We start from the raw sequence: 26,772 nt of genomic DNA on the forward strand, positions 1-26,772 counted from the left end.
AATCAAAACATGTCATTAACTATATTTTTCGAGTGTAGCTTTAGCATTTTTGCTACAACTTATTAGGTTGCACCACATTAGATTTATGTAAAAATGTGAGACAATGTCCTCTTGGCATCCAAGGGTTTTTTTCTAAAAGGAAGACAAGTGTAAAAGATAGGTGTCATATGAATTATTAAGCATGCCAGCACTAAACCCTAAACCTAAATACTCAATTTGATGGTGGTAGAACCTGTTTTTATTCAAATCATTTTATTCTAATTTTCCAAAGTTTTTTTGAATAAGTATTTGACAAATGATGTTGCAATACTTCCAACAGAAGACAAATTTTCATGGCTATTTTATATTTGACATTATATTTTACTAATTTTTTTCAGATAAATATAGTAATGTATGAGATTGATTATTAATTTCCATTTATTTCCCTGGAAAAAGGCACTAACATGTCCATTTATTTTTCCTTAAAATTTTCTAATTTTTTTCATGTAACTTCCTTGTAAGGGCACTAATAGGATTTTATCTAAAATTTTATTGAAAAATGTGTATTCTAAGAAAAGTATTTCTAACTTTTTATGGGATATAAATTTCCAACAAGGGCACTAACGGGCCTTAAAGATAATTGAGAATTTGATTCACATTTAAGTTATATAATTAAAGTAATTTATTTAATAAAAAGTAAATTAAAAACACATTAATTTAAATAATATGATTTTTAATTAAATAAAAAGAATTTTAATTATTGATTATGAATTGAATTTGTAATATCTTTATTTACAAATAGTGATAAATAATCATAAAATTATTTACAGAATAATAAAAATAAAAAAGGCTTAAATAAAAAATTACATTTAATAAATGAATTCTCTTACTACTTTTTCAGACACTGTGGAAATTGGATCTCCCTTCGTACGACTTTCTCTTCACTCCCCTTGTTCTTTTATTCGCCACAGAAAAAACATAGCTTTTTCCGCAATTTGTCGTTCAATTTCTGATCCAAATCCGTTTTCCTCATCCGTCTTTCTGCTTCTTCTTCATCCACGGTTTTCTCATCCCTCCTGTGCTTGTTTCTGGCGCAGGTTATCGTAACCCCTAGAATCATGCGCCTGTTCTTGCCCTCTGCCAGGAAGGTGTGAGGGCCTCACACTCGCATTCGCCATTTGTTCTGGTTTCTTTGTTTTTTTTTTTTGTGGGGGGGTGTGGGAGTCAAAATGATGGGCTCGGAGAACCACGACTACGAGGACCCGCAGTTCTTTGATTCGAGCGTAAAGATGGAGAATCTGGTCCTCGACGAGCCCTCGCCTTCGGTAGGTCCGTCTTCCTACGGGGACTACCGCTCCGCGATGACGTCTCTTACCGACACTCACCACCCGCTTTCCTCCTCCACCTTGGATGCCGACACCGTCGCCTCCTCCGAGCCCTTCCTCTCCCCTCTCCCACCTATTGCCTTAAAAAAGAACCCTAGCAGCCACTCCGATAATTCGCTTCTCGATCCTCCCTCCTATGCCGACGTCGTCTTTAGCCCCTTGGCCGATAACGATCGCTCTGCTAATGGCGAGTCCGGCATCTCCAGATCCTCCTCTTCTTCCTCTGGTCCCGGCGAGTATGTTAGGATCACCGTCTCGGATCCGCAAAAGGAACAGGAGACTTCCTCCAACTCCATAGTACCCAGTGGCAACACCTATTGGACCTATCACATCACCACCCGAACAAATTCCCCCGAGTTCGGGGCCGGTGTCTCTGAGTTCGCCGTCCGACGGCGTTTCAGGGATGTGGTTACTCTTGCCGACCGCCTCGCAGAGACGTACCGGGGGTTTTTCATCCCTCCGCGACCTGATAAAAGTGTCGTCGAGAGCCAGGTCATGCAGAAGCAGGAGTTTGTGAAGCAGCGCCAGGCTGCATTGGAGAAGTACCTGGCCCGCCTTGTGGCTCATCCGGTAATTGGGAAGAGCGAGGAGTTGAAAGTGTTTTTGATGGTTAATGGGAGATTGCCTCTGCCTACAACAAATGATGTTGCCTCAAGGATGCTTGGTGGAGCCATGAAGTTGCCAAAGCAGCTGTTTGGGGACTCCGGGGCCGTTCTTGGTCCGCATGAAGTGGTCCAGCCTGCAAAAGGCGGGAGGGATCTGTTGAGGATATTTAAGGAGTTGAAGCAGTCTGTAGCGAATGACTGGGGTGGGACCAGGCCGCCTGTCGTGGAGGAAGATAAGGAATTCTTGGAGAAGAAAGAGAAGATGCAAGAATTGGAACAACAACTGAGTAATGCTTCACAGCAGGTCAATGCCTCTTCATTTTTCTTTAATTTACATTTTTCCTGTCTCCCATTGTATGGATCATCTGATTGAGAAACTCTGTAGTAACGCTGTCTATGTAGAAAACTGAGTTCAGGCAGCTAAATCAGACTTTTATTTCAGTGGAATATTACACTTTTTTGAAACTTTTTAAACATTACTATATATGAATTTCGTTAATATAGTAGGTATATACTTTTTAGCCTCATTTCAACTATCTTATTTTGACTACAATCTATACTTTCTTGAAGTGAATGGGTTTGTATTCTGGCTGGATTATAAAAGAAGGAGAGCCTTGATCTACTTAGCTGAAGAAATAAAATGCACTATTAGATACAGTTTTTCAGTAAGAAAGTTGTGTAAGGTAAACTATTTTTTAGTTAGAATTGATATCATACCTGGATTGTATCGTATCACATCTGCCAGTTCTCCTAACCATATTGCTATACAAACTGGGGGATGGGGATCTAGCTCATCGATAGGTGTGGCCGTTGCTTCATAAAGTTGGAAGTCAAGGATTATGTGGTGTAATAAAGAGATAGCATTGCTTTCTGTGGGTACTCTGCCATAAGATTCTTGCAAAAAAGGGAAAAACTGTTTAATTATTGTTAACTTGCATAGAAATAATATCTGTTTGAGTAATGCCCTAAAACTTTCTATCCGTTTCTGGAAAATTTATTTTCTATTATGTAAAATTAATAATCTCTACTTTTTGCCAGTTACATACTTCAATTTACATCCAAAAGACAGTTCGAGATACATCTGATCTTTATTCCTTAGGGCTCTAAACAATGAAAACGAAAAGTTTTTGTCAAACGCTTGTCTCTAGCTATATTTCATCCTCTCCATCTTTTGAAAAATAGTATGGGTTTTCTACTGTATTCAAAAAACAATTTATGGGCAAAAAAATAAACGTCTAGAGAAATTGTGTTGGAATTTTTCACTGTTTTGAGGAATCACGTGCACAATTGGTAACATGATTTGCCTCTCCTCTGTAAACTATTTAAGCACAAAATTTTACGTAGATTTCTCGTGAAATGAAGTACAGAGTTTGTTTTGTGGTAGCAAATATATAAGAATCTTGATAATAATTGTTCCAATACGTTTTTTTGTGTTTGTGTGTGTTTTAAATTCTTAGTTACGGGAGGATCTGACGCTAACTGATTCTTCAAGTTGTGGAAATATCTTTACCCATTTTCTTCATTAGGGTGTCATTCTTAGCCTGATATTTTTTGCAGATTTAAAAAAATAAAAGAGTCAGTGCCTATCATTTAAAAAAAAAAATCAATGCCTAAATTTTAACTTAGTAGGATTGAGATAACTTATTCTGTTTTTCTCCTTATAACCCATTCAAGCTAAGTTTATATTAGAGATTATGTAAATTTTCTATGGAAAGCATGAACACATCAGTCATATAGTTCTTGGTTAATTATTGATATCAGACAAATCTCTTTTGCTGTTGGAATATATGTAATTTGTGTGAAAGTTCTTGCAAGTACTAAGCATGTAATTCAATTAAATTCCTCTCTCTTCCTATATATATATATATATATATATTTTCTCTAGCATTGAAATGCTATCTTTATGTTTCTGTTTCTTTAGTTTTCTCTAGCTGGTAATACAGATTGATGATAAATTCGAGGGAGCTAGAACTAAAAAGGAACCACTCAGAATAATGTTCGTCAAGCTCACAATCATCCATGATTACACTCATACAGAAACCCCCACTCGAAAAGGAAGATACTTGATGGAACAATTACTATGTAGTTGTCAGTAACCTCAGAAGCTCCTTAAGATCATAGCTTTTGTAGGCAAAATAGGTTTTCCAGTGAAACCCTTTCTACACCTTTGAACATGCAAGAGAGGAAGTTGCTTGTTTCAAAAAAAAAAAATAGAGAAATTGCTACCATGCCTTTCTTGGTATTCTTTTCTACTTTATTAACTTTATATTTGTCATTGCGAAAAATCCCTATACTTAGTAAGCTTGCTGAAATTGGATAGAACTAGGATTGTGATGATTATTACTGAGGGCATCAGAGTCTTTTTTGAGGATTCTTTATGCTGCATGTTGGTGAAGTCAGGATTGTCAACCTTATGTGGCCTAGGAATCTTTTGCTAGAAAGAACACTTGATCTGCAGTTATACTCTAATAGTCAGAAAGTGAAAGAAAGAAAGATCTCATTCTAACTAAAAGAAAGAATAGCTGCAGGCTATGTGTTTCCCTGTAGTGGTAAACTGAAAGTAATAATACTTAGAAAGAACTAATTCCTGTAAATCTCTCTTGTTAAATCAGTCTATTATCTCCCTATTTTTTTGAGTTCTGAAGAACTTTATGCTGGTTCAGGCGGAGGCACTTGTCAAGGCTCAACAAGACATTGGAGAAACAATGGGGGAGTTAGGACTAGCATTTGTCAAATTGACAAAATTTGAGAATGAGGAGGCACTCTTCAATTCTCAGAGAATACGAGCTGCTGACACAAAACGTGTGGCTACTTCTGCTGTTAAAGCAAGCAGATTCTATCGGGAATTAAATGCCCAAACTGTTAATCATTTGGTAATTTTCCTATCCCTACCGATTGCTGTTGTACAGAGCTTATTTCACTTTGTTTGGGACAGTCCTCATGTTTCTTTTCTTTCTTTTTTTTTTTTTTTTTATTTTTTGTGTTGTATGACAGGATACACTCCATGAGTATCTTGGGTTAATGATGGCCGTTCACACGGCATTCTCAGATCGTTCTAGTGCTTTATTGACTGTACAAACACTTCTATCAGAACTGTCTTCTTTGCATTCAAGAGCTGAGAAACTTGAGGTTTCTTCTTTGAAAATATTTGGTGGGGACAGGTCCAGGATTAGGAAGATAGAGGAGATGAAAGAGGCAATTACGGCAACAGAAGATGCAAAAAATGTTGCAATTAGAGAGTATGAATGGATTAAGGTAAGATCTTCTTCTTGATATCTTATTTTTTTTAGAGGTTGTGAAAAGGAGTTGTGCATCATATTAGTTGAAACTAATTTCTGTGTTTGAGACAGTTCTCTGTGATCAGGCGTTTTTTCTCTGAAGACTGCATTATGCAGTGCTGTTACAAAGATAGACCAATTCAACTATCTGTCTTGTATCATCACACATTGACTTGGGTATCATGTGTTTCTTGAGAACAGATAATTAATCTGCATCCCAAATAATAATAATAAAAAACAACTTAGTGCATGTGGGTACGTCATGACCATGAGCATTTAACTTGCTTCCAAGTTTATTACATTGATTGAACAGTTTTATATAAGATGGACAGACTCATTAGTTTACTTTCTCCTGTTAAAGGCGAGGTTTGTAAACCTTCATGTTTTCTTGCAATAACTACCCACCTACCCCTATCCCTTTGAACCCAGGAATAACGCAACCTCTTCTGTCCTACTCTTCCGCTACCTCCCTATCTCACGGCTCAAACTCCCAGGAAAATCACTCTCCAACTGGTGTAATCTTCCCTCCCCCTCAGAAAAATCCTCTCGATGCCCCTTTCTCCCTTTCCACCCATCCTTGGAGTCCGCCTTCTTGGGATCAGCAGCACAATACTGATCTCGAGCTTTCAATCATGAATTTCCAAACCAGCCAAGCTTGTCACTTCACCAACCCCGAACCTCAAACAGAACTTTGCCAAACGGTACCTCTCAATCAAGGCCCCTCTATGAGTACCGATAAAAACTCTGTTATTCCGGACTCCCCCAGATCGAGAATTCTAGATTCTTCTAATTTGCCCCCTCAATCATCCATGGTACCCCAAAACTCTCACCATGAGCCGGTTATTGCCACTTATCTGAGAAGAAGGCCACAACAAGAAATACCTACTACTGCTCCAGGTAATCCACTGCCGATTAATTTTTACAATCAGGACAACCTAGTCAACTCCCAAACCCCTCTCTCTCTTGGTAGACCTGGTTGTGTGGTCAAGGCACTCCAAGTGGAAAAGCACAAGTATGATGAAGAATCATGGCAACGGATGATGGACTTGGCCCGCCTTATGGGAGCAATTTTCAGAGGTCCGTTGCCTAGAGACAAGAATGCATCTAGAGTCATCAAGTAAGGTACTAAATGATCGTACTCTCTTGGAATGTTCGAGGAATTGGGGCCTTTCGGAAGAGGGGAATGATCTCAAATTTCCTCTCTCAATTGAAACCATCCATTGTGATCCTAGAAGAAACAAAGTGTCAAGAGATGTCTGACGCTATTGTCTAAGAGCTTTGGTCTAACTCTTCCATTAAATGGGTGGCTATCAATGCTGAGGGTCTCTCAGGAGGTATCCTAGTCGCTTGGGATTCGACTCTGTTGGCTTCCTTGCAAGTGTTTGAAGGTCGCTTCTCTGTGGGTTTGCAACTTAGAGACCTCTGCTTGGGCAAAATTTGGTGTATTGGGGGAGTCTATGGACCGACCAAATATCGTGAGCGTGGTCTTTTTTTGGAAGAGCTCAGTAATCTCTTCCAGTCCTGGAGTTTCCCTTGGCTTTACATTGGTGATTTCACAGTGAGAAGAAACCGCCGGCAAATCGCATCTTTGCTTCTATGCGTGGTTTCTCTAATTTTATTGGCGGATGCGGGCTGGATGAGACTCCTCTCTCGGGGAAGAATTATACTTGGTCGAATAACCAACAACAACCAATTTTATCCAAATTGGATCAATTTCTGGCCTGTCTTGAATGGCTGCAGTTGTTTGGGAATGTCTCTGGTCGGGTTCTGAACAAGGTGGGATTAGATCATTGGCCAATCTTGCTGACCACTTATTTCGAGAAATGGGGCCCTTCTCCTTTCCGGTTCAAGAATTCATGGTTATTTGTCAAAATTTTTGAAGCTCGTGTTGATGTATGGTGGGCTGAGGGTCCTTATATGGGCAGGCGAGAGTGGGCTTTTCCTCTAAAGCTTCGGTTCCTAAAACAGAAAATTAAGGAGTGGGCCATAGAGCATCACACTTCTTTGGCGGCTGAGAGGTCTTCCATTATCTCTCAAATTGCGGACCTTGACCTGGCAGAGGAGCAGAGGTATTTATCTCCAGCAGAATTCTCTACCTGAATCTCTCTAAATTCAAATCTAAATTTAATCCTCCATCAAGAGAGGATTTAAATGGCTCAAGGAGGGAGATGCCAACACAAATTTTTTTCATGCAGTGGCTTCGGCTAAGCGAAGGACCAATCGTATTACCTCATTATGTATCAATAATGAGGTAACATCGTGTAGGACTTTGATCACTAATGTGTTGCTCAAGTTTTTCACAGATTTATATACAGAGGAATGCCATTACAGACTGAAAATTCAGAATATAAGTTTTTCTAGTCTCTCTCCAGCAACTGCCTCTTTCCTAGAGTTGCCATTTTCACTGGGAGAAGTTGAACGCGCTCTATTAGGCATGGAAAGTGATAGGGCGCCAGGCCCTGATGGCTTCAATGGGGAATTCCTTAAAAGATTTTGGCCGCGTCTCAAGGGAGATATCATAGCCATGGTTAATGAATTTTACAACAACGGGATCACGTTCCATAGTATCAGTGCATCCTTTATCACTTTGGTCCCGAAGAAACTTAGTATGGAGAAACCAGAGGATTTAAGGCCTATCAGCCTCGTTTCTAGTGCATACAAGATTATAGCCTGTATTTTGGCACACCGTCTCAAAGTTCTCCTTCCTATAGTTATTTTACAAAGGGCAAGGCGCTTTCTTGGAAGGAAGAGAGATTCTAGACTCTACTATGGCCGCCCATGAACTTATTGATCATTTTTAGCACAACAAGGCCCCAAGAATTGCCCTAAAGTTAGACCTTGAGAAGGCTTTTGACAGAGTTAATTGGATCCTATTAGATGAGATCATGGAAAAGATGGGTTTTGGCAACAAATGGAGATCTGGGTCAGAAGTTGTGTGAGTTTGGCATCGTACTCTCTCCTCATCAACGGCTCAGTATGTGGTTATTTCAAAGGGACCAGAGGAATTAGATAGGGAGACCCCCTCTCCCCGCTTTTATGCAATATGATTGGTGAATTTTTATCTGCAATGTTCTACTCGGCAGGTAATCTTGGGTGGCTCCCCTCTACTAGTTCCAGTCCAACTTTTAATATTCCCTTCCGTTAGTATGCAGATGACACTATCATTTTTGGAGTCGGCACCACTGATTGTGCAAGAAAGATCAAAGCTGTGTTGGGGTTTTTTGAGTTAGCCTTTGGTTAGAAAGTAAATTGGGGAAAGACTTCCCTAATGGGCTTCAATGTTAACCCTGAGCTTCTTACAAAGATGGCAAGTATATTTGGATGCACCTTAAGTCAATTACCCGTAACATATCTTGGTTTACCTCTCTTCAATGGGCGTATATGCAGGAGGCTTTGGAATCCGGTGGTAGAAAAATGGAATCCCAATTATCATCATGGAAGGGGCGCCTTCTTAGTAAAGCGGGGAGGCTCGTTCTCCTAAAGTCATGCATAGCAGGAACCCCCAATTATGCTTTGTCTTTCATGCCTTGCCCTGTTGCTATTTGTAAGATCATGGATAGGCTGAAAAGAAGATTCTTATGGAGGGGATCGAGTGATGCTTTTAAGTACCATCTGGTTAGTTGAGATGAAGTTTGCAAGCCAAAGAATATGGGGGCTCTGGGAATCCGAAAATTTAGAGACATGAATCAAGCTTTGCAGTTAAAATGGCTATAGAAGTTCAACACTCAATCTTTGGAAGGAAATGGTTCTCACAAAGCTGAGTAGTGAACCTCATTGGTGGATGTCTGGCGGGAATCATAGAGCCCTCTCCCCAATATGGAGAGCGCTATACCTTCTGCTCCCAAAATTTCATTCTGCTAGTAGATTCTATGCTGGCAATTGTAGATCGCTCAAATTTTGGGATTACTTGTTGATATGGCCGGAGCCCTTGCAGGCTGCATTCATGAGTCTTTTTCTTCTCACGACTCGCAGAGACATATCAGTAGCAGAAACTTTTGAGGGGGGGGGGGGGGGGGGGGGTGCGGGTATGAGCCTCCATCCTAGAAGGGGTCTCTCAGATAGTGAGGCATTGGAAGCTAGTCGATTGCTGAACCTTGTTGCTTCGTTTAAAATCCGTCCTTTGGAGGCTAACAAGCTCGTTTGGTGGCCGAATAAAAAGGGTTCTTTCACGGTCTCATCGGCATACGGATTTTTAAACGGCAGTAACTCGGCTTGGAGGGAGAATGAGACCAATTTCGTATGGCGTTTATGTGCCCCTCCAAAGGTAAAGTTCTTCATGTGGAGTGCCTGTCAAGGCAAAATTCTCTCGGCAGACGTATTGAGAAGAATAGGCCATCCCTCTGTTGATCCCTTATGTCCACACTGCAATTCTGAGAACGAAACTACCATTCACATTCTACTTCACTGCAGTTTCTCTTGGAAGGTGTGGATAAGCATCCTTGGTAAGTTTGGGCTACAACTCTGCATGGCGGCTGATCTCCTCACGTTCAGTAAATCACTCATGGGTACCTCTATGCCGAGTCTTGGAAAGATGATGCTCTCTGCTTGTTCCAGTTTCATCCCATGGGGGCTATGGAATGAGCGGAATAGAAGAAGATTCGAGGCAAAAAGTGAATCTTTAGATCGGGTTGCGGACAGAGTTGTTGGTCATATATCTACTTGGCTTTTAACAAAGAAAGTATTCTCTCCCTATCTGGGTTCTTCCATTCGTGAAAATTGGAGAAACTTGGCATTGATACACATTGGGAAAAAACCTCCGGTCATGCAAGAATGGATTCCTTCTACTCCTGGTTACCTCAAGTTAAATTTTGATGGTTCATCTCTTGGTAACCCTGGTATTTCTGGTTACGGCGGAGTAATTTCTGATCATTCCGGCAATCAGCTCTTCACGTATGCCGACGACCCCCTTGGTATTTCAGACTCTATGACTGCCGAGTTACATGCTCTCCTCTCCGGTCTTCGTGTTTTCAAAGATAGATGCAGTGGGCCCCTCCAAGTTGAAGGGGACTCAAAAATGGTGATTGGATGGTGTGAGAACTTGTCTTCTCCTCCATGGAGACACTGGGATACTTTTAAGGAAATTTTAGATATTACCTCAATTGTTTCTTGTTGTTGGACCCACATTCCGAGATCTGCAAATTCGGATGCAGATGTACTTGCCAGACAGGGAGCTACCCTATGATCGCTGGTTGTAAGGGAAATGCTCCCCCAATCTTTGTAATTTCTCCTGTTTTATTAATACATCTTTTCCAAAAAAAAAAAAATAGTGTTTTTTGGATTTTTATAAACTAGTGCTGTGGTTCTATGGATTCATTTTTTTCTTCCTTATTTCCCCATTATCCCCTGTTTCAAAGATGGTTCTAATGTTTCTTCTTTATTGAGTGCTAAGTTTGGTTTCTCATCCCTTATTTTTTATCATTTTATGAAGGAAGTCTAGTTTGAATGACATATGGGGTGTAAGGTAGATTTTGTAAAGTATTGCATACAGCTTGGCTCAGCTTGTGAAGGAATTTCTCTCCATGGTCTAGTTATTCACCCTTATGTACTTTGTTTTATACGTCTTTCCTGTTATTGTTTTCTAGCTGTTGTATCTTGTAATGTTCTTGACTTCCCTCTCGGTTTGTGAGGGCTGCAGTTTGAATCCTCCCCTCCCCTGGCTTTTAATAAAATCTCTATTTCATCCTTCATAAAAAATAGAAAATTGCATACAGTGGATTATGTTTGTGGAATTCATGCTTGGGATATTATGATACTTCTCATTAACGATCAAATTTAGGTTGTGGAAATAATTTTACTTGTTGATACAATGAGAAAGTGGTGGGCACATTGCTGAAAGATACCAAAGCACATAAATATTTAGTGCAATAATTAAAACATCTTATGGTGTTCCTGCTATCTGCTTGAGGAAACCATTGATGCACGGGGCTTATCTAGAGTCTATGAGGTGCTATGAGTTGTCTTATGTGAAACTTACTGGCATTCCTTGTGTGAATCTAATTCACTCTGATAAGTTTGAATCTTAATTATGGTTAAAGATACAACTAATTATGATCTGGAAAAGGCTTTTTTCTCCTCAGGCTTCTTGATGGAACCAAGGATCAATGTGTACAATTATTGTTGAATAAGAGTCAAGTGACAGAGCGATATATGTTAGTATAGAAACACAATTATCCACTATGGCTTGTTAGAGGGAGTGAAGGAAATCTACCTTTTTTTTGTTCATGTGTGTTTTCTTTTTTGTAGTTTCACGTGCATCTGTGCGTGGTAGGAGTTTATTTCTCATGTTGTTTGATGTTGCAGCTGACATACTGGAAATATATTTGTATGCATTAAGTCAAAACATAATAAATTTTGTATCTCGATTAGTTGTACCTGTGCACTTTGTAGATTGAACATATTCCTTAATATAGTTTTGGCTGCTCATATGGTTTTTATTTTTTTTGGTAATGCTCATATGGTTTAATATTTTTAAAATGCTGACTTGCTAGGGTTAACTACTTTTATTTCTACATTCTATTGCTGACATTGGAATTATCAAATGCAGGAAAATAACCGTGTTGAACTGGAGAGGCTAGACCTTGAAAGACATGATAGTTTCTTGGATATGTTCAAAGGGTTTGTCATAAATCAGGTACTTCTTTGTTTCCCTGTTTTTACCTTTCTATTTAAGGACTATCTGCTGTTATCTTATATTGTTTCTGCAACAAAGCAGGCTTTGCTCTTTAGCTTTACGCTTTATCATCTTATGTCGGTTCCTTAGTACAGGAATGAGTTAACTACTCACTTGAGGGACCTGAATGACTTGTGATGCAGACTCAAATCTCAGGCACTAATAATTTTTTTTTTTTTTTTTGAAACGGTGATGGTTTTATTTCAAAGAAAAATAAGAAAATACATAAAGGGAGACACCTCCCCTTCCAATAAGAGATTGAAGAGAGGGACCCAATTTAGCACACAAATTTGCAGCCGAATTGTTTTTTTTTTGGGGAAATCTTTACTACATTAGAACCATATTTGTTTTGACACCTGGTTCAAAACTTGTTCAAATCTCTAGCATATTAATAAAACAACAGGGATGCACCAGTTTAACTAAAGCACTGGTGTAGAAAGTTGAGGGATATAATATGAAAAGTTTTTGTAATGACTAAGTCAAACTAATGACATGGAATGGTAAGAACAATTCATATATGCTTGAAGATTATTTATTTGCATGGTAAATTTGGTTAGAACTTAAAAAAAAATGACTTGAACCATCAAACTTGAACTTAATAATTATGAAAACATCTACGAAGAAAAGTGGGGGACATGGGTTCAGCCTTGAGAATATTCTTCACATATATAATTCACTGATAGAATTTCAGTTCCTTAAACACAATACATGAAGCTTTTCTTTGGTGTTGCTTGGGTTTAAAAATTTATGTTTTAGAGGAAACTGAAGGGTTTAGTAATCCTAAATCTTTCCCAATGGTGGAAATTGAGAAATGTGATGGAAAGGTTGGTGAAAGAGCTTTGAAATTTTAGGGTTTATGCTGCAGAAGCAGACTGTGTGCTACTACTGTATTTCTGCTTCAGTATGCACTGTAGTCACTTGCCAGATTTTGTGCTATGGTTGACTATAATACAGCCATATCGTATTTTGAAGAAAAAAACTTTTCAACATTGATGAAAAATGAGTAAGAAATGTAAGTAAATTTTCATCATTCTATTTTTGTGAGGAAGGGCTCTGTTTATTAAATCTGAAGGCAAAAGGCAACATACAATTGAGGGGGGTGTTTACATTGAGGGATTAGAAGGTCACCCCTCTTTAGCCAGCAAATTGGTTGAACCATTAGCTGTTCGTGGAGTATAAGACCAAGAGCAAACAAAATCCTTAGCTAAATCCTGAGTTTTGTGAAAACATTGCCAATGATGCCAAGGAGTATCATTCTTTCCCAACACTTGCCAAGGTGTTTACAATGAGGGATTGGAAGGTCACCCCCTCTTTAGCCAGCAAATTGGCTAAACCATTAGCTGTTTGTGGAGTATGAGACCAAGAGCAAACAAAATCCTTAGCCAAATCTCAAGTTTCATGAAAACATTTCCGATGATGCCAAAGAGTATCATTCTTTCCCAACACCAGCCAATGACATTTATGGAATCACCTTCAAAATGGAGGTTACCTTGAAATTTTTCATGAGAAATCCTCAAGCCATGCCTTAGCCTGAATTTGAGCCTTGGTAGAATCTGAAAGTCCATGAAGTTCAGCAAAGGATGCTAAGACTTCAACTCTTGGATTCCTATTTTAAATCTAGAAAGACCCGGGTTATCAATATAGGAACAGTCAAGACCCCATCCTCAGGCGGCTTGCTATCACCAAAAGAAAAATGCGTGGGCTTTGATAGAGAGGCAACCATGTTCCAGCTATTCTTAGGGAGACCTCCCTGGACTTCTTTAAAGGCCTCAAGAGTACTCAGGTATACGACCACAGGCTTCATAATTCTAGTAGAAACAGAATCCGAAGAGGAAGGTTGCTGCTTGAAAAATGTTTGGTTTCTCTCCATCTAAAGGCCCATGCCCCAAGTAATGTGTGTTAAGCAAGCTTTTAGCATGATCTACCAGCATTGGAAGAGAAATCCCAAGACACAAGAAAATGCGGTCCTTCAAAGAACTGGGGAGACAAAGAGACCACTCAAAGAGACTGAAGAAATGATTCCGGATTCTCCTTAAAAATGGCTATGGACGAGCAGGTGATTAATTGATTCATCAGTCTGGCCACAAAGAGGACAAGCACTGCTTGGAAGGTTTTAGCTACACCTAATCAAATCCTTCCTTGTTAAGATTTTACTACGAAGAGAGCGCTCCATATAAAAAACTTGAGCTTTTGGGGACCAGAAACCATCCAAGCAACTGATGCAACATGGGAAGAGTCATCTTCAATAGATGTGATCTTCTCATAGCAAGAAGTCAAAGTGAACTTCCCATTGGACAAGGGGCACCAGATCAACTTATTAGGTTGTGAACTTCTGGTCCAGGACCTTCATCAGGTTACAAAAGCCAATCGCCTTTTCATCATTCAACTCCCACTTGAATTGAAGACCCTAATTGACACTCTGGATGGTCCCATTCTCCAAGATTTTCGATGAGCAAAGATTTCTGGTTTCTAGCAATGTCGAAAGGACTTGGAAATCGATACCTTAAAGGTATCAAGGACCCCAAGAATCAGTCCAAAATTTGACTCTCTCCCTGTTACCAGCAAAGAGCTGAATGCTTGAATAAAATTTTGGAAGGTATGATGGATGTACCTTAACAGAGCCTCCAGGCAGCATCGTCCCCAACCAATCGGCACGTGACCATACCCCGACCAAAACACTTTCCGCCATTGCCGACCCCTGTGCACACTGCTTCAATACTCCCAATCCCACCTTCAATACCATTTCTTCATCGACATCTCTGTCCCTGGAGGTCTCTCTCCCCCCCCGACTCCTTGTGGAATGGGAGATTGCTTCGTGCTCATGACTCATTGGCCACCATGGTCGACCCAAATTGGAACTCAACTAGCCTCGCTTGCTGGTTCCGTGCTCATCTACTACTGGGATACCTTCCGAGGGTCTCATACCTTAGACCGCTGGTCTGGTTAATCTCCTTCATCTCAAGCCACCACTTTGAACACCTTATCCTGCTGACAAGCGCTTCTTGCCTAATTCACTGATTGGGACCCATTGACTCCTATCACCCATTATGGTCAGTGGATCTCAATTTGGGGTATCCCGGTCGAGCTCTGGTCAGATAACACTCTCCTTTGGATTGCGACTTCTTTTGGAAGGCTTCTCTTTTAGGCGCCGAAATATGCCTTGCTGTCTCGCATGGACGTGGCGAGACTGTTTGTCATCCCGAAACAGCATTGGACGGGGTTCCAATATCTCAGGCTTTCGGTTGACAAAGAATGTTTCTGGACAAGGTTGTCTTTGATGATTTGTCTGCTGTCAATGGCGCGACCACTGGCTGGGTCACTGCAACATTTCTCCCTGTTGACTGAGACTGACTGAATCATTGCTAGACTGAGTGATGTCCCTCAACCTGGAGTCTGGCCACCTAGCTCTAGTCCTATGACATCTAGCCCCGTCACTGACGTTATCCCGTCAGACTCACCCGAGTCAAGCCTCCCACCACAACCTACCACCACTGCCACCATTACTCCCCCACACAAACCCTTGTCAACTCCACTTTTCCTTCCTACCCCCTAGTACTTCAACCTTCTCGTTTCTTTCAGACATAAAGCACTCCCTTCAACCCAGTACTGGACAGCACCACCCCTCACAACTGCCAACCCCCAGCCACCCAGAAACCCCCCATTTCGACACTTGGTTCCCTCAAGCCCCCCGACGTGCCTTCCTGGATAGCTCCTGCAGCCCTATAAACACTCACCTTGGCTCGAGCACTCTCCACCCCTCATCCAATCCCTGTCCTCCCACTGAAATGCCCACACCGCCCTCCTCTCCAACTCGGCCTCACTTTGATCAAGAACTTTTGGACTTGGAATCAACCACTACAACATTTAATCATTAGGCTACTACTGTCCTCAGCACGAGTCAGCCGGGGGGGGGGGATCGTCCACCCCTACTCTGGCCACATATCTTAGGCATTGTCAAGCTCCTGCATTGGCACCCCTACAAGGGGAATCTCTTGGCAGTCAATCTTGTCAGCCTAACCGCTCCTTAGAATGCACTCAGCTTCCTCCTTCGGATGCTCGTTTGGATCAGTTTATTATTGCCCTTCAGTTTGAGAGGCACCGTTATGATGATGATACATGGCAACATATAATGAATCTTTCCAGACTTATGGGAGTCGTCTACAAAGGCTATTTGCATGGTGATGAGAGTACAAGAGTTTGCAAACCACCCTAGAAATGATTGTGGTCTCTTGGAATGTTCGAGGAGTTTGTTCGCCTAGGAAGCATGCTGTAATTAGCTGCTTTCTTGCTTCTTGCAAGCCTCAATTATTATCCTCCAAGAAACAATGTGTCTAAAAATATGATTGCCTCCATTGCTCGTGAAATTTGGCCTTGTCCTACTTTGGATCGGCGTGCCATTGATGCAGTCGGCCACTTGGGTAGTCTGGTTGCCCTCTTGAGTTCCAGCATGGTAAACCTTATTGACCTCTGCCTTAGCTAGTTCTCCATTGGGCGGTTTCATGACTGTTGCTTGGGTGGCATCTAGGGGCTGGCTGGGATCTACGGGCCTACCAGATATTGTCAGTGTAGTTCTTTTTGGGAGGAGCTACACGATCTTCTCCAGCTCTGGTCAGTGTCTTGGCTTGTCGCGGGGGATTTCAACGCGATCGGATTTTGTAATGAGAAATCCCCACCTGCCACCTGTATCTCTTCCTCCATGCGAAGCTTTGCAGATTTCATTAGAAGTTTTGAACTTATGGAGATTTCGATGTGAGGAAAGACCTTCACTTGGCAACCCATTCTATCCAAGCTTGACAAATTTCTTGCAAGTACTGTTTGGCTTTTTATGACAATGCATCAGGCAAAGTTCTTAATTGTGTGGGATCATATCATTGGCCAATCCTCCTCTTCACCTCTTTTGGAAGATGGGGACCGACTCCATTCCATTTTGAAAACTCGTGGTTGTTAGATGTGGATTGTGATCGTATTTTGGCTGAATGGTGGTCAAGTTGTATTGTTGGTGGTAGATCCGATTGGTTCCACCCTCAAAAACTGAAACTCCTCAAAGTCAAATTGAAATCTTAGGCTTCTAATCTGATCTCCTCCCTTTGTGCTAAGAAAGACTCCCTTCTTTCCCAGATCGATATCTTGGACCAGACTGAAGAACAAAGGTACCTCTCAAATGCTGAATTCTCTTCTTGTTTTGACCTCTAAACTCACCTCCAAGCTATTCTTTACTTGGAGAAAGTGCGATGGAAGCAGCGTGTCTGTTTCTATTGGTTGATGGAAGGAGATGCCAACACAGTTTTTTTTCATGCCATCTCCTCGTCGAGGCAGAGGACTAACCGAGTTACCTCATTATGCATTGACAATGAGGTTACTTCGGATAGATCCTCCATCACTGATGCTTTGATCAAGTTTTATGCAGATCTTTACACTAAGGAGTGCTCACGTAGACCTAGATTACAACACCTCCACTTTACCAAAATCTCCGTTGTTGTTGCTTCTTTCCTAGAGCTTCATTTCTCTGATATGGAGATTGAGAAGGCTGTTCTGGGCTTGACCTATGACCGTGCGCTTGGCCCCGATGGATTTAATGGTGACTTCTACTGTAAGGCTTGGCCCACTATTAAGTAGGACATCTCTAATATGGTTTGGGGCTTTCACAGTGATGGCATTATATTCTTGAGCATGGGGGCCTCCTTTATTGCCTCGGTGTCGAAGAAGGCTACTGTTGAGCAGCCGGGTGACTTCCACCCTATCAGTCTCATCTCCAGCTCTTACAAAATTATTGCTCGACTCCTCACTTGTCATTTGAAGACCTTCCTTCCCTTGGTCATTCATCATGGTCAAGGTGCTTTCCTTAGGGGAAGAAATATTCTAGACTCCTCCATGGCGGAGCATGAACTTTTTGATCACTACTCTTGTTCCAACACCCCTCGTTTTGCTATGAAGTTGGATCTTGAGAAGGCATTTGACAGGTTTAATTGGGATCTCTTGGATGATCTTTTGGGTCGGATGGGGTTTGGTGACCGTTGGCGGCTTTGGATTAGAACATGCATCTCTTTGGCCTTCTCCTTCCTTAATAATGGAATTGTTTGCGGTTTCTTTAAGGGGACCCAGGGGGATAAGATAGGGAGATCCGCTATCCCCTCTCTTATTCAGTATCGTGGTTGAGCTCCTCTCATCTATGATCGACAAGGCTAAGGAGGCTGGTTGGCTGGAGTAGATCAGCAACATTGAGGCGTTTGATGTTCCCCTCCTTCAATATGTGGATGATACTCATATATTTGGGGTTGGATCCATTGATTATATTATGAAGGTCAAGGCTTTATTGGGACTATTTGTTGCTTCAGGGCAAAAAGTCAACTGGAAAATACTTTCACAAAATGAAGTAAACTTGTGATTCAAAAATTCAAGATCATTATTTGTACAAAAATATGAATTGAAGCACCAAACAAGTTTTTTATTTCAGGAAAGAACTTTAATAATACATCAAATACTTTTGATTCTTTCTTCAGAAGATACACACAAGTAACCCAGTTGAAATCATCAATAAACTAGACAAAATATTCAAAACCAACCAAACTAGGAACTGGGCCCTCAATGGACTACTCGAGTACTCGAGAACTACGAGTAGGATTTGCTGGAACACTATTCAATGGTGCTTCCCTAGTTGACATGATTCACACTTGAAAGATAGATCAACTGACAAATTAAGGGAAATTTGACAAAGCTTAACTGGTGAAGGATGTCTCAGACGTAAATGCCATAGGTATGGAGATGTATGAGCTGCCTTTGGAATCGATACATTTTCTATCTTCCAACAGCCGTCTGAAAATGGTTTTTTCAACCACAATCAATACATTTTCTATCTCCTCGTCCACGACCTTGAGTCGAAGAGTGACATTCGCGATCTCTATTGTTTCCTCCACGACCACGACCTTGAGTCGAAGAGTGACATTCGCGATCTCTATTGTTTCCTCCACGACCACGGGAGGACTCAAATCTGTTCTAGGAATTATTCAGATTTAGGCAGTTGCATCAACAGTCTTAGTATCTTTCTCATTTTTAGGAGCCACGATTCCGTTTTTCTGCGAACTACACGATTAAAAGCTTACTCAAGAGTCAACACATCATCATTTGCCAACAATTGAACTTGAACTGCATCATATTCTGGTTCAAGAGCATTCAGAAATAGTTGAATCTGATTTTTTCCTTTCAGAAGTTCATTACCAGTAGTGGTAAATGGATTAAAGGCATTTATATCTTGTAGAATCCCATGCATTTCAGTAAAATAGTCAGTAATTGAGCGATCACCTCTCTGCGTACTGAAATATACCACATACAATACACTTTTGATGGATTACTTTGGCTCCATACTGTTAACCAACTATGTCAAATGACTTGACTGACTGCTGCTTCCCAAATGCTCTGTCATAGGAGTATGTGAATCGTACTTAATGTATTTGGCTTTCCTTTGGCTTTCCTTTTGGCTTTTAGGTGCATATGGACAAATTTGGACTAACTCAAGTAGTTCTGTCCATTCAGCTTCTCTGAAGTAATTTGAATGATATCTTTGCCATCAGAACCTCAAGCTTAACAAGAGTGTCAACTTCTCTAGAATCTGATATTGTATCTCAAAAGGCACTCAACGACATGGAAAACAACAATATGAGAACAAAGCATACACTTTTTTGCTAAAAAAACCCAAAAATTTAGCTGGTTCAAACTAGATAGGCCTCACACAATACTAATTTAGGACTCCAAAAAGTACAGTTGGAATCTCCAAATTGTAATTACCCCTTTGTCATAGAAATCTAGTTCAGGGAAAGGATTTGGGGCTGATGTCAGCCCTAGGGATAATGATGCAAACAATTTTGCTGTCTTGAAGACCTAAATTGAAGCTCAACTCTGATACCGGTTGTTATGCCACTAGTTTGCATGAGCAATCACTCCTAAAATCTCAGCACGTGGCCTAGTTATCACGCCACTAGATTGGGTGAATAATTACACCTAGAACCTCGCGTGCGGCCTAACTTACTCTGGACGAAAAAGTAGTTTAGTCAGCCCCTTGTTCACGAAGAAATAAGTCAAGTAGAAGAGAAACTCATTTTTGAGTGTAATGAGGAATCCTTTGCATGAAAATGAGATGTTTTACATGAGTTTACTAAGCCTATTTATAGGTAAAATAGAGATAAATCCACCTTATCCCTTTATCATACATTTTACTATCAGCTTTTACTACCTAAGCAAGGCAAATCTCTATTTTATTCAAATTCAAATATGCTATTACCACACATGCTTAAATCATCCTAGAAACCCTATTCATGTCCATTTGGATATGTCACAAATTCAAATTTCAAGTCACGAACTGAGCAACCAATTAGCCTCCTGCTAGCTATTGGGTTGCTGCATGCGTGCACATTTCAACCTTGGCTGTGCTCATTCTCCCTGTTGTGCTGCCTGCTGCGGGCACTCGCCTGCTCGCACTGCCTGCCGTGCGCACTTGCTTGCTAGAGCTTTTGGCTCAGATGACTTCTCAAGAGGATGAATTGAGATATTTAAATTAAAAACAACTTGTGCGTGTGATAAGAAATTCAAGTATAACAACAATTCAAAATAATAATATGCACACACTCTAGGGACAAATAGATTTTTTGTTATCGATGTTCTCCTAGTGGTAGTCACTGCCCAAGAACCCTCGCTTGGGATTATTCCATTATTAAGCTCTAATAGTTGGAAAATTACAAAAGAGATTCTGACTCTCTTTGGCCATGTATAGCTCAATACATGATTTTCACAAAGCCAATTTCCCCAAGAGATTGTTGCTAGATTCTAGCTCTAGCTAGACCTTTCTATCTAGATGAACCTTTCACAAATACATATGAGAAAGGGAAAAATTAGACCCTTACTTGGAGAGATGCTTCTCCTTGAGAGATTCAAGCTACCTCCTCCTTTGTAGCACGTTCTAAAATGATCAAGGAGCTTGTACTATGATGTATGTAAGAATGATTGAAAGAGAATGATGGTTTTTCAAAATATGTGTCTCTCTCTCTTTCTCTTTAAAGCACTTTGATGGAATTTTGCAAGATAAAGGATCGTGGCTTGAAGATATGCCAATAAAAGCTCATTCCCTTATTTACTCATGGTTTGGTGGGGTATTTATAACTTCACCAACTCAAACTAGTAGTTACTTACTCGTTTGCAAAAAAGAGTACTTTGATTGATCGATCACTAGTAAGTGATTAATCGATCACTATTAATCCTAACAATTACTTTTTTGTCAGACAGTGACTTATTGATCGATGGACTGATCAATCAATATGTTACCGTTGGTCCAAAAGGTTTAAGTTGATCGATGATTGCTAGTGGCCGATCAATCAATAGAGATTCCCTCTGGTTGTGCAATACAAGTATGATCGATTAGTGTATTTTTCTTTGATTGATCATGTTTGAAGTCCCTTATTGGCAAGGTTTTGACTAATCGATCAATCTGGAAGGATGATTGATCATTCCATGAAGGTTCTGCTTGCCTTGAAAACAATGATCTGGTTGTGCAATACAAGTATGATCGATTAGTGTATTTTTCTTTGATTGATCATGTTTGAAGTCCCTTATTGGCAAGGTTTTGACTGATCGATCAATCTGGAGGGATGATTGATCATTCCATGAAGGTTCTGCTTGCCTTGACAACAATGATCGATCAATCCAAGTAGGATGATCGATCATAGGATGATTGATCATGCATTATAGCCTGAAATGGCCATGTCCTGGATGATTAATCAATCGACTAAGGTTGATCTATCATGCTTTATATTTCTTGCCTGTACAGTTCTGGATGATCGATCAATACTAGTGGTTGATCGATCATTCCAATGCCAGTTTAAAAATGTAGACTTTATAAAGCATGAAATTTTTTCTCTAAGTGCTTTAACATATTTCTAAGTGATGTTTATGATGATCTTAAACATGTTTATATGCAATTTATAACCTAAAGCTTCGATTTCACAAACATACTTAAGGATTAGGAAGTTTGGAATGCTCTTTTACAGAATTTGACTGCATTTAGTTGTTTGTCTATAATGCTTCAACTGAGTCTTGTCGTTGTCTTCTTCCTTGTGGGTGCTTCTTCAAGAAATGTTCTTCCATTATGCTTGACGTCTTGATTTTGGCTTTGACGTTTTAGACCTTGAGATGCTCTTTTTGAAAAGATAATGATTTTTATTAAGAGAAAGCTCAAACGAGCAGATTACAAGGGCCGGGGGGGGAGGGGGGGGGGGGGGGGGGGGGGGGGGGGAGCCGTTCCAAACAATGAGAGATTGCTAGGCAGTTCCAAAATTTACCAATTTATCAACCAAAGAATTGGTTGATCGAGGAACGAGGTTCCAATTACAATGAATAGATGACATAATGTCAGCACTACAATCAGTGATAGGCCAGTGGCGCCAAGGGGGGAGCTATCTTTTGAGCACCAATTGATGACAGTCTTAGAATCTCCTTTAATAAACATCTTGCCATGGAGACGCTCTTTGAAGATTTGAAGGCTGAATAGAAGAGTACTCACTTCAATGGTATTTGAATCAGCAATGCCCACCGACCTTGCATAAGATAGAATAGGGTCTCCACTGCTGTCTCTGAAAATACCACCAGCTCCAGTCGGCCCAGGACAACCTATAGCACTGCCATCAAAATTGAGTTTGATACAGTCGCAGGAGGGATCCTAGGTGGCCATAATCGAAGTTCTGCACGGGCCCACCATATGCGCGATCAAACCCCAATTTTCCCGAAGGGACACTCGATAGATAGGCAAACTCCTTCCTGGTATGTAACCAAATCGAGATAAGGCCCATTGCATGAGAAGCCGTGTTTTTCCGGGTTGCTAGCTTTGGAGTTGAATCTTCGGTTATTGCGCTCGAGCCAAAGGCACCATGGGAGATGCGCAAGGCATGCCAAGAGAATTAGCTTGTCCAACCTAGGAAGGCGGATCCCCATAACCATCTCATAGGTTCCAAAGAGGTCTTGATGTAGCTCCATTTGGAGTCCAATCTTCTGGAAGATCTTCATCTAGTCTTGGCAAGAGAAGTCACAAAGTAATAGAATATGTTGGACTGTCTCATCGCTCGTACCACAAAGGGGACAAGTATGATCGGGGGGCTGTGTAGCCTTTGCTATGGAGGTTGTTAGAGGTGAGGATCTGCTCCCTTTTGGCCGTCCACACAAAAAATTTGATTTTAATAAGCGTTGAGAGCTTCCATGCCAAGTTTGCCTTGTGCTCCTGCATGCTGTAATCTTGCTTTCTGATATAAGAGTAGGCGGATACAACTATGAATCGGCCATTAATACTGGGCTTCCATGTCATCAACTGGATGTTCACGGATAGTAATGTTGTTGAGTCTGGAGAGGAGAGAGCAAAAAACTGAAGCTCTTGAAAGTGAAGTATTTGAAATACTTTACATTTGCAATTAATTAGTTAAATTAAGTTTTGTTATCATCAAAAGCAATGTGGGAGGCAACCTACGGTCAACATGCGCTGCCTGCCGCGCTCACTCGCTTGCTCATGTTGCAAGTCGTGTGCACTCGTCCGCTTGCGTCGCTTGTAGCGTGTCTGTGCATATGTCTTTCCCTGCGAGTTAGGACTTCCAGGCACGCACGTGATGTTATTCGCTTGTGCGCCTGCACAACTACTACTGGCTGCAGCCCTTGTGTGTCCTTCTTGATGCTGGTGCTACTGTGCCTTAGCTGCTTCGTGTTTTTGATCTGCCTGAAGGTACTGATGACTTGGATTGCAATTCCTTTTTGGAAATACGAGTTCACCTATGTCGGTTGTGGCATGTTTGTCTACAATTGTGTCGCCTATGCCTCGTTTGCCGGCGTATCATTCTCCCGTAGCAATATTGTAGGTGTCCTCATGGCATTGCCCTTCTTATAGTTTGAGAAGAAACACATACCAAATTGATGCACTCTTTCTACCCTCCCAAACTTGCTCGAAAACGTGTCATGAAACACAAGAGGCTATTGTCTTGTTGCAAATGCCTCCTCAATTGCATACTTGCTCGGTACCGTCATGGACTTGCCATCATTGGAAAACCATTTTATTTGCTTTCCCTTGAGTTGCTTCTGACACTCCTTTCGATTAAAGCAGAATTGTGCCAAGGTTTGTAGTTTGGCACTTAGATCGACCTTTATCTTGTTCTCAACCTCTCTCCATGGGGGCAAGTTATTTTTGCATCTCTTCTAGCATGAAGTCCAACTCTTTTAGGCCTTTCTTCTCTTCAATCAACATGGAATGACCTTTAACCCATTGTTCGTCTCCTACCAAAGAAACAAGAAGAGTTGACTCTTCGACCCTTCTTAAGCTAGAGGGCTGAAATCCCCTTTACATAGTCCCTTACACCGGAAATCATATAAGGTCCATTTTCACTTGTAATCTATACCATTTCCATACAAGACATTGAAAACGCCTGATCTTACGAAGGAAATCCACCCCTAAAATTATATTAAAATCGTCCATAGGAGCTACAACAAAATTAAGAAGGCCCATTTTCGATAAGAACCTGAATGTGCTTGGCCACTCCAAGCATTACTTTGGCTTCGGAATTGATAGCTTTCAGTCCACTTCCCACCTTAAGTGTAGTCACCTCACTTCTTCCTCTGAGATGAAATTATGGATTGCTCCTGTAAATTAGACTCATTGTTTTGCCATCATTTAGCAACATGTCAAGATAAATAAGTTTAGGTCTTATTGAGTGCGACGTAGATTTGTCAATATGAGCTTAGATGGAATTGAGTAGCATCATTAAACCAATTTGAGGTTTGCCACCTGACTGTTCGATCTCCTCCCCTTTAATAGTGTTAGTGGACTTCTTTGGACAATCTTTTGTCATGTGATCACCATCACAAATAAAACGAGTAATCTTTTGGTTTTTAGAATTACCTTTTTTCCAGTAATTTTTCTTCTTTTATCCATTTTTATGGTTCCAATCATCTCTCTTGGAATTCTGTCTCCAAGAAGACTTATTCTTATGGTTCTTCTTGTGCCCATTTCCATTGGTGGACTTGTTAGTTCCTTCATCGAATTTTCTCTCAAAATTGTTCATTTCTTGAGGCCTCAATTCTAGCTCAGCCTAAGGATGAAATCCTACCAAAAAAGAGAATAACCGATCCTCATCGATCATGTTAGAAATACTGAACATTAAAAAAGTAAAGGACTGATTATAATTATGAATAGTCCCTTGCCTCAATGATTGTAACTCCTTTCTTGTTTGGTAATTGACATCTTTCGGAAAGAAATGACGCTTCAATTCACGCTTAAAATCCTCCCAGTGTCTATCAAGTCTTCTCCGTTCTCGGCATCACCAATTCTCCTTCTCTACTACAAGATAATATCATCAATAAAAACATGGATGTAGTACTGACCTTTTTACTTCCTCATTTGTGAGATTTGAAGCTTTAAAGTACTGCTCCACTTGCTATAAGAAGTTTTTGAACACTTTCAGAAATTGTGCGCCATTGTACGGATTAGGCTCTGGAACCTTGGTTTTCATTTGCATAGGAATACTTCCCCCATTTAGAATGGCTTGCTCAAGAATTGCCATTCTTGTTCGCATCTTTTCCAATTCCGTTTACATCTCGTTTATGTTGTTGTACGTGCTCACTTTTAGCACTGCAATGGCGGTATAAACGTCTTCCTGTAGCCCTTGAGCTGCCTCAACTCTATGTTCTCGGACGTCTATTACTTCAATTTTTCCCTCGCAACTCGGGCATTGGCTCTCTACCTTCCTGAGCCTTGATTCAAAAGAAGTAAAGCGAGATTCAGTTTCAAAAACTTTCTTCTTACCTTTGTTAGGTTCAATTTCTATTGTTGGTTTTGAACATCATGGCTGAATCGCTTTGGTTTAATATCAGTTCCTCCGAGCTGAACCTTATCTCAAGATTAAGAGAAGAGAGGAGGAGAGAGAAAGAAAAAAGCTGCTATGTGCAGCAATCGGTAGGAGGTTAGAAATCGATTTCCACCCTTCTTAAATATCACTTAAAAAAGTTAGAAAATAAGTACAATAACAGAATTACTTCGCTATACTAACCTATCCATAACTCTTCTATTACAAGGTATAAAAAGTTGTAAATTTAACCAACTAACTACTAGTAATTAAGAACACTTTCCTATTCCCAGAGGGGTAAACTGATTAGGGATAAATTGACCAAAATACCCTTATTACTTATAAGTTAACAGTTATAATTTGTTGGCATGCATGTGCTACTTCTGTGGCAAAATACCTTTACGTGATCTTGTAGCACTATGTAATCTGGCTAATTGTTCATTAGGTTGTGCATTCAACTCCTAGGCTTCAAATTCTCAGCTGTTTTAGATACAATATAGTTAATCTTAGATCACATAACTTTTCCTTTTCAAATTTCATTTAGGTTGCTGTTATTGTTGAAAGTCATTCATTCTGTTTACCTGACTACTGTTCACAGGTCGGTTATGCAGAGAAGATTGCTAGTGTATGGTCAAAGGTTGCTGAGGAAACTAGTGGGTATGCCAGAGAGAGTTAAGTGTATTTTGGCTGTAAATTGAGGTGGTGTTTTTCAGTGTACACTAGACAAATAATGTTCCCGTGTCCACGAGAATGATAAAAATCAGTCTATTGTTTAGTTTAGAAATTTTCTTAGGGGTCATTGAGCAAGTTGGCTTTGATTCTTTTATGAGAAACAACATGTAGAATTTTGCCATTTCAGATCTTCATTTGGCAGCCGCTCAACAGGGAAATGAAGCTGAAAACAGTTCATTCATGCTTCTGCAACACCAAGGCCGACAGACATATACTACAATAGTTTAAAAGAATAGTAAGAATATTTGTCCTGTCCTTATTGCA

At 40.5% G+C, this 26,772-nt stretch overlaps 1 protein-coding gene across 1 annotated transcript; it reads left to right on the forward strand.

Moving 5' to 3' along the window:
• The first annotated feature begins 930 nt into the window (after nt 1-930).
• On the forward strand, nt 931-26,693 carry LOC137965075 (sorting nexin 2B-like). The gene is made up of 5 exons (XM_068811472.1): nt 931-2,273; nt 4,633-4,842; nt 4,964-5,224; nt 11,792-11,878; nt 26,375-26,693. Exons 1-5 carry the CDS (start codon nt 1,209-1,211, stop codon nt 26,450-26,452), a joined length of 1,701 nt encoding a protein of 566 aa, XP_068667573.1. The 5' UTR covers nt 931-1,208; the 3' UTR covers nt 26,453-26,693.
• The last annotated feature ends 79 nt before the right edge of the window (nt 26,694-26,772 follow it).

This window comes from Aristolochia californica, unplaced genomic scaffold (genome assembly GCF_029961685.1).
Source record: "Aristolochia californica isolate CCGP_79_NKW_82.1479 unplaced genomic scaffold, dmAriCali1.0.hap1 SCAF_5, whole genome shotgun sequence".
Classification (NCBI taxonomy): domain Eukaryota; kingdom Viridiplantae; phylum Streptophyta; class Magnoliopsida; order Piperales; family Aristolochiaceae; genus Aristolochia; species Aristolochia californica.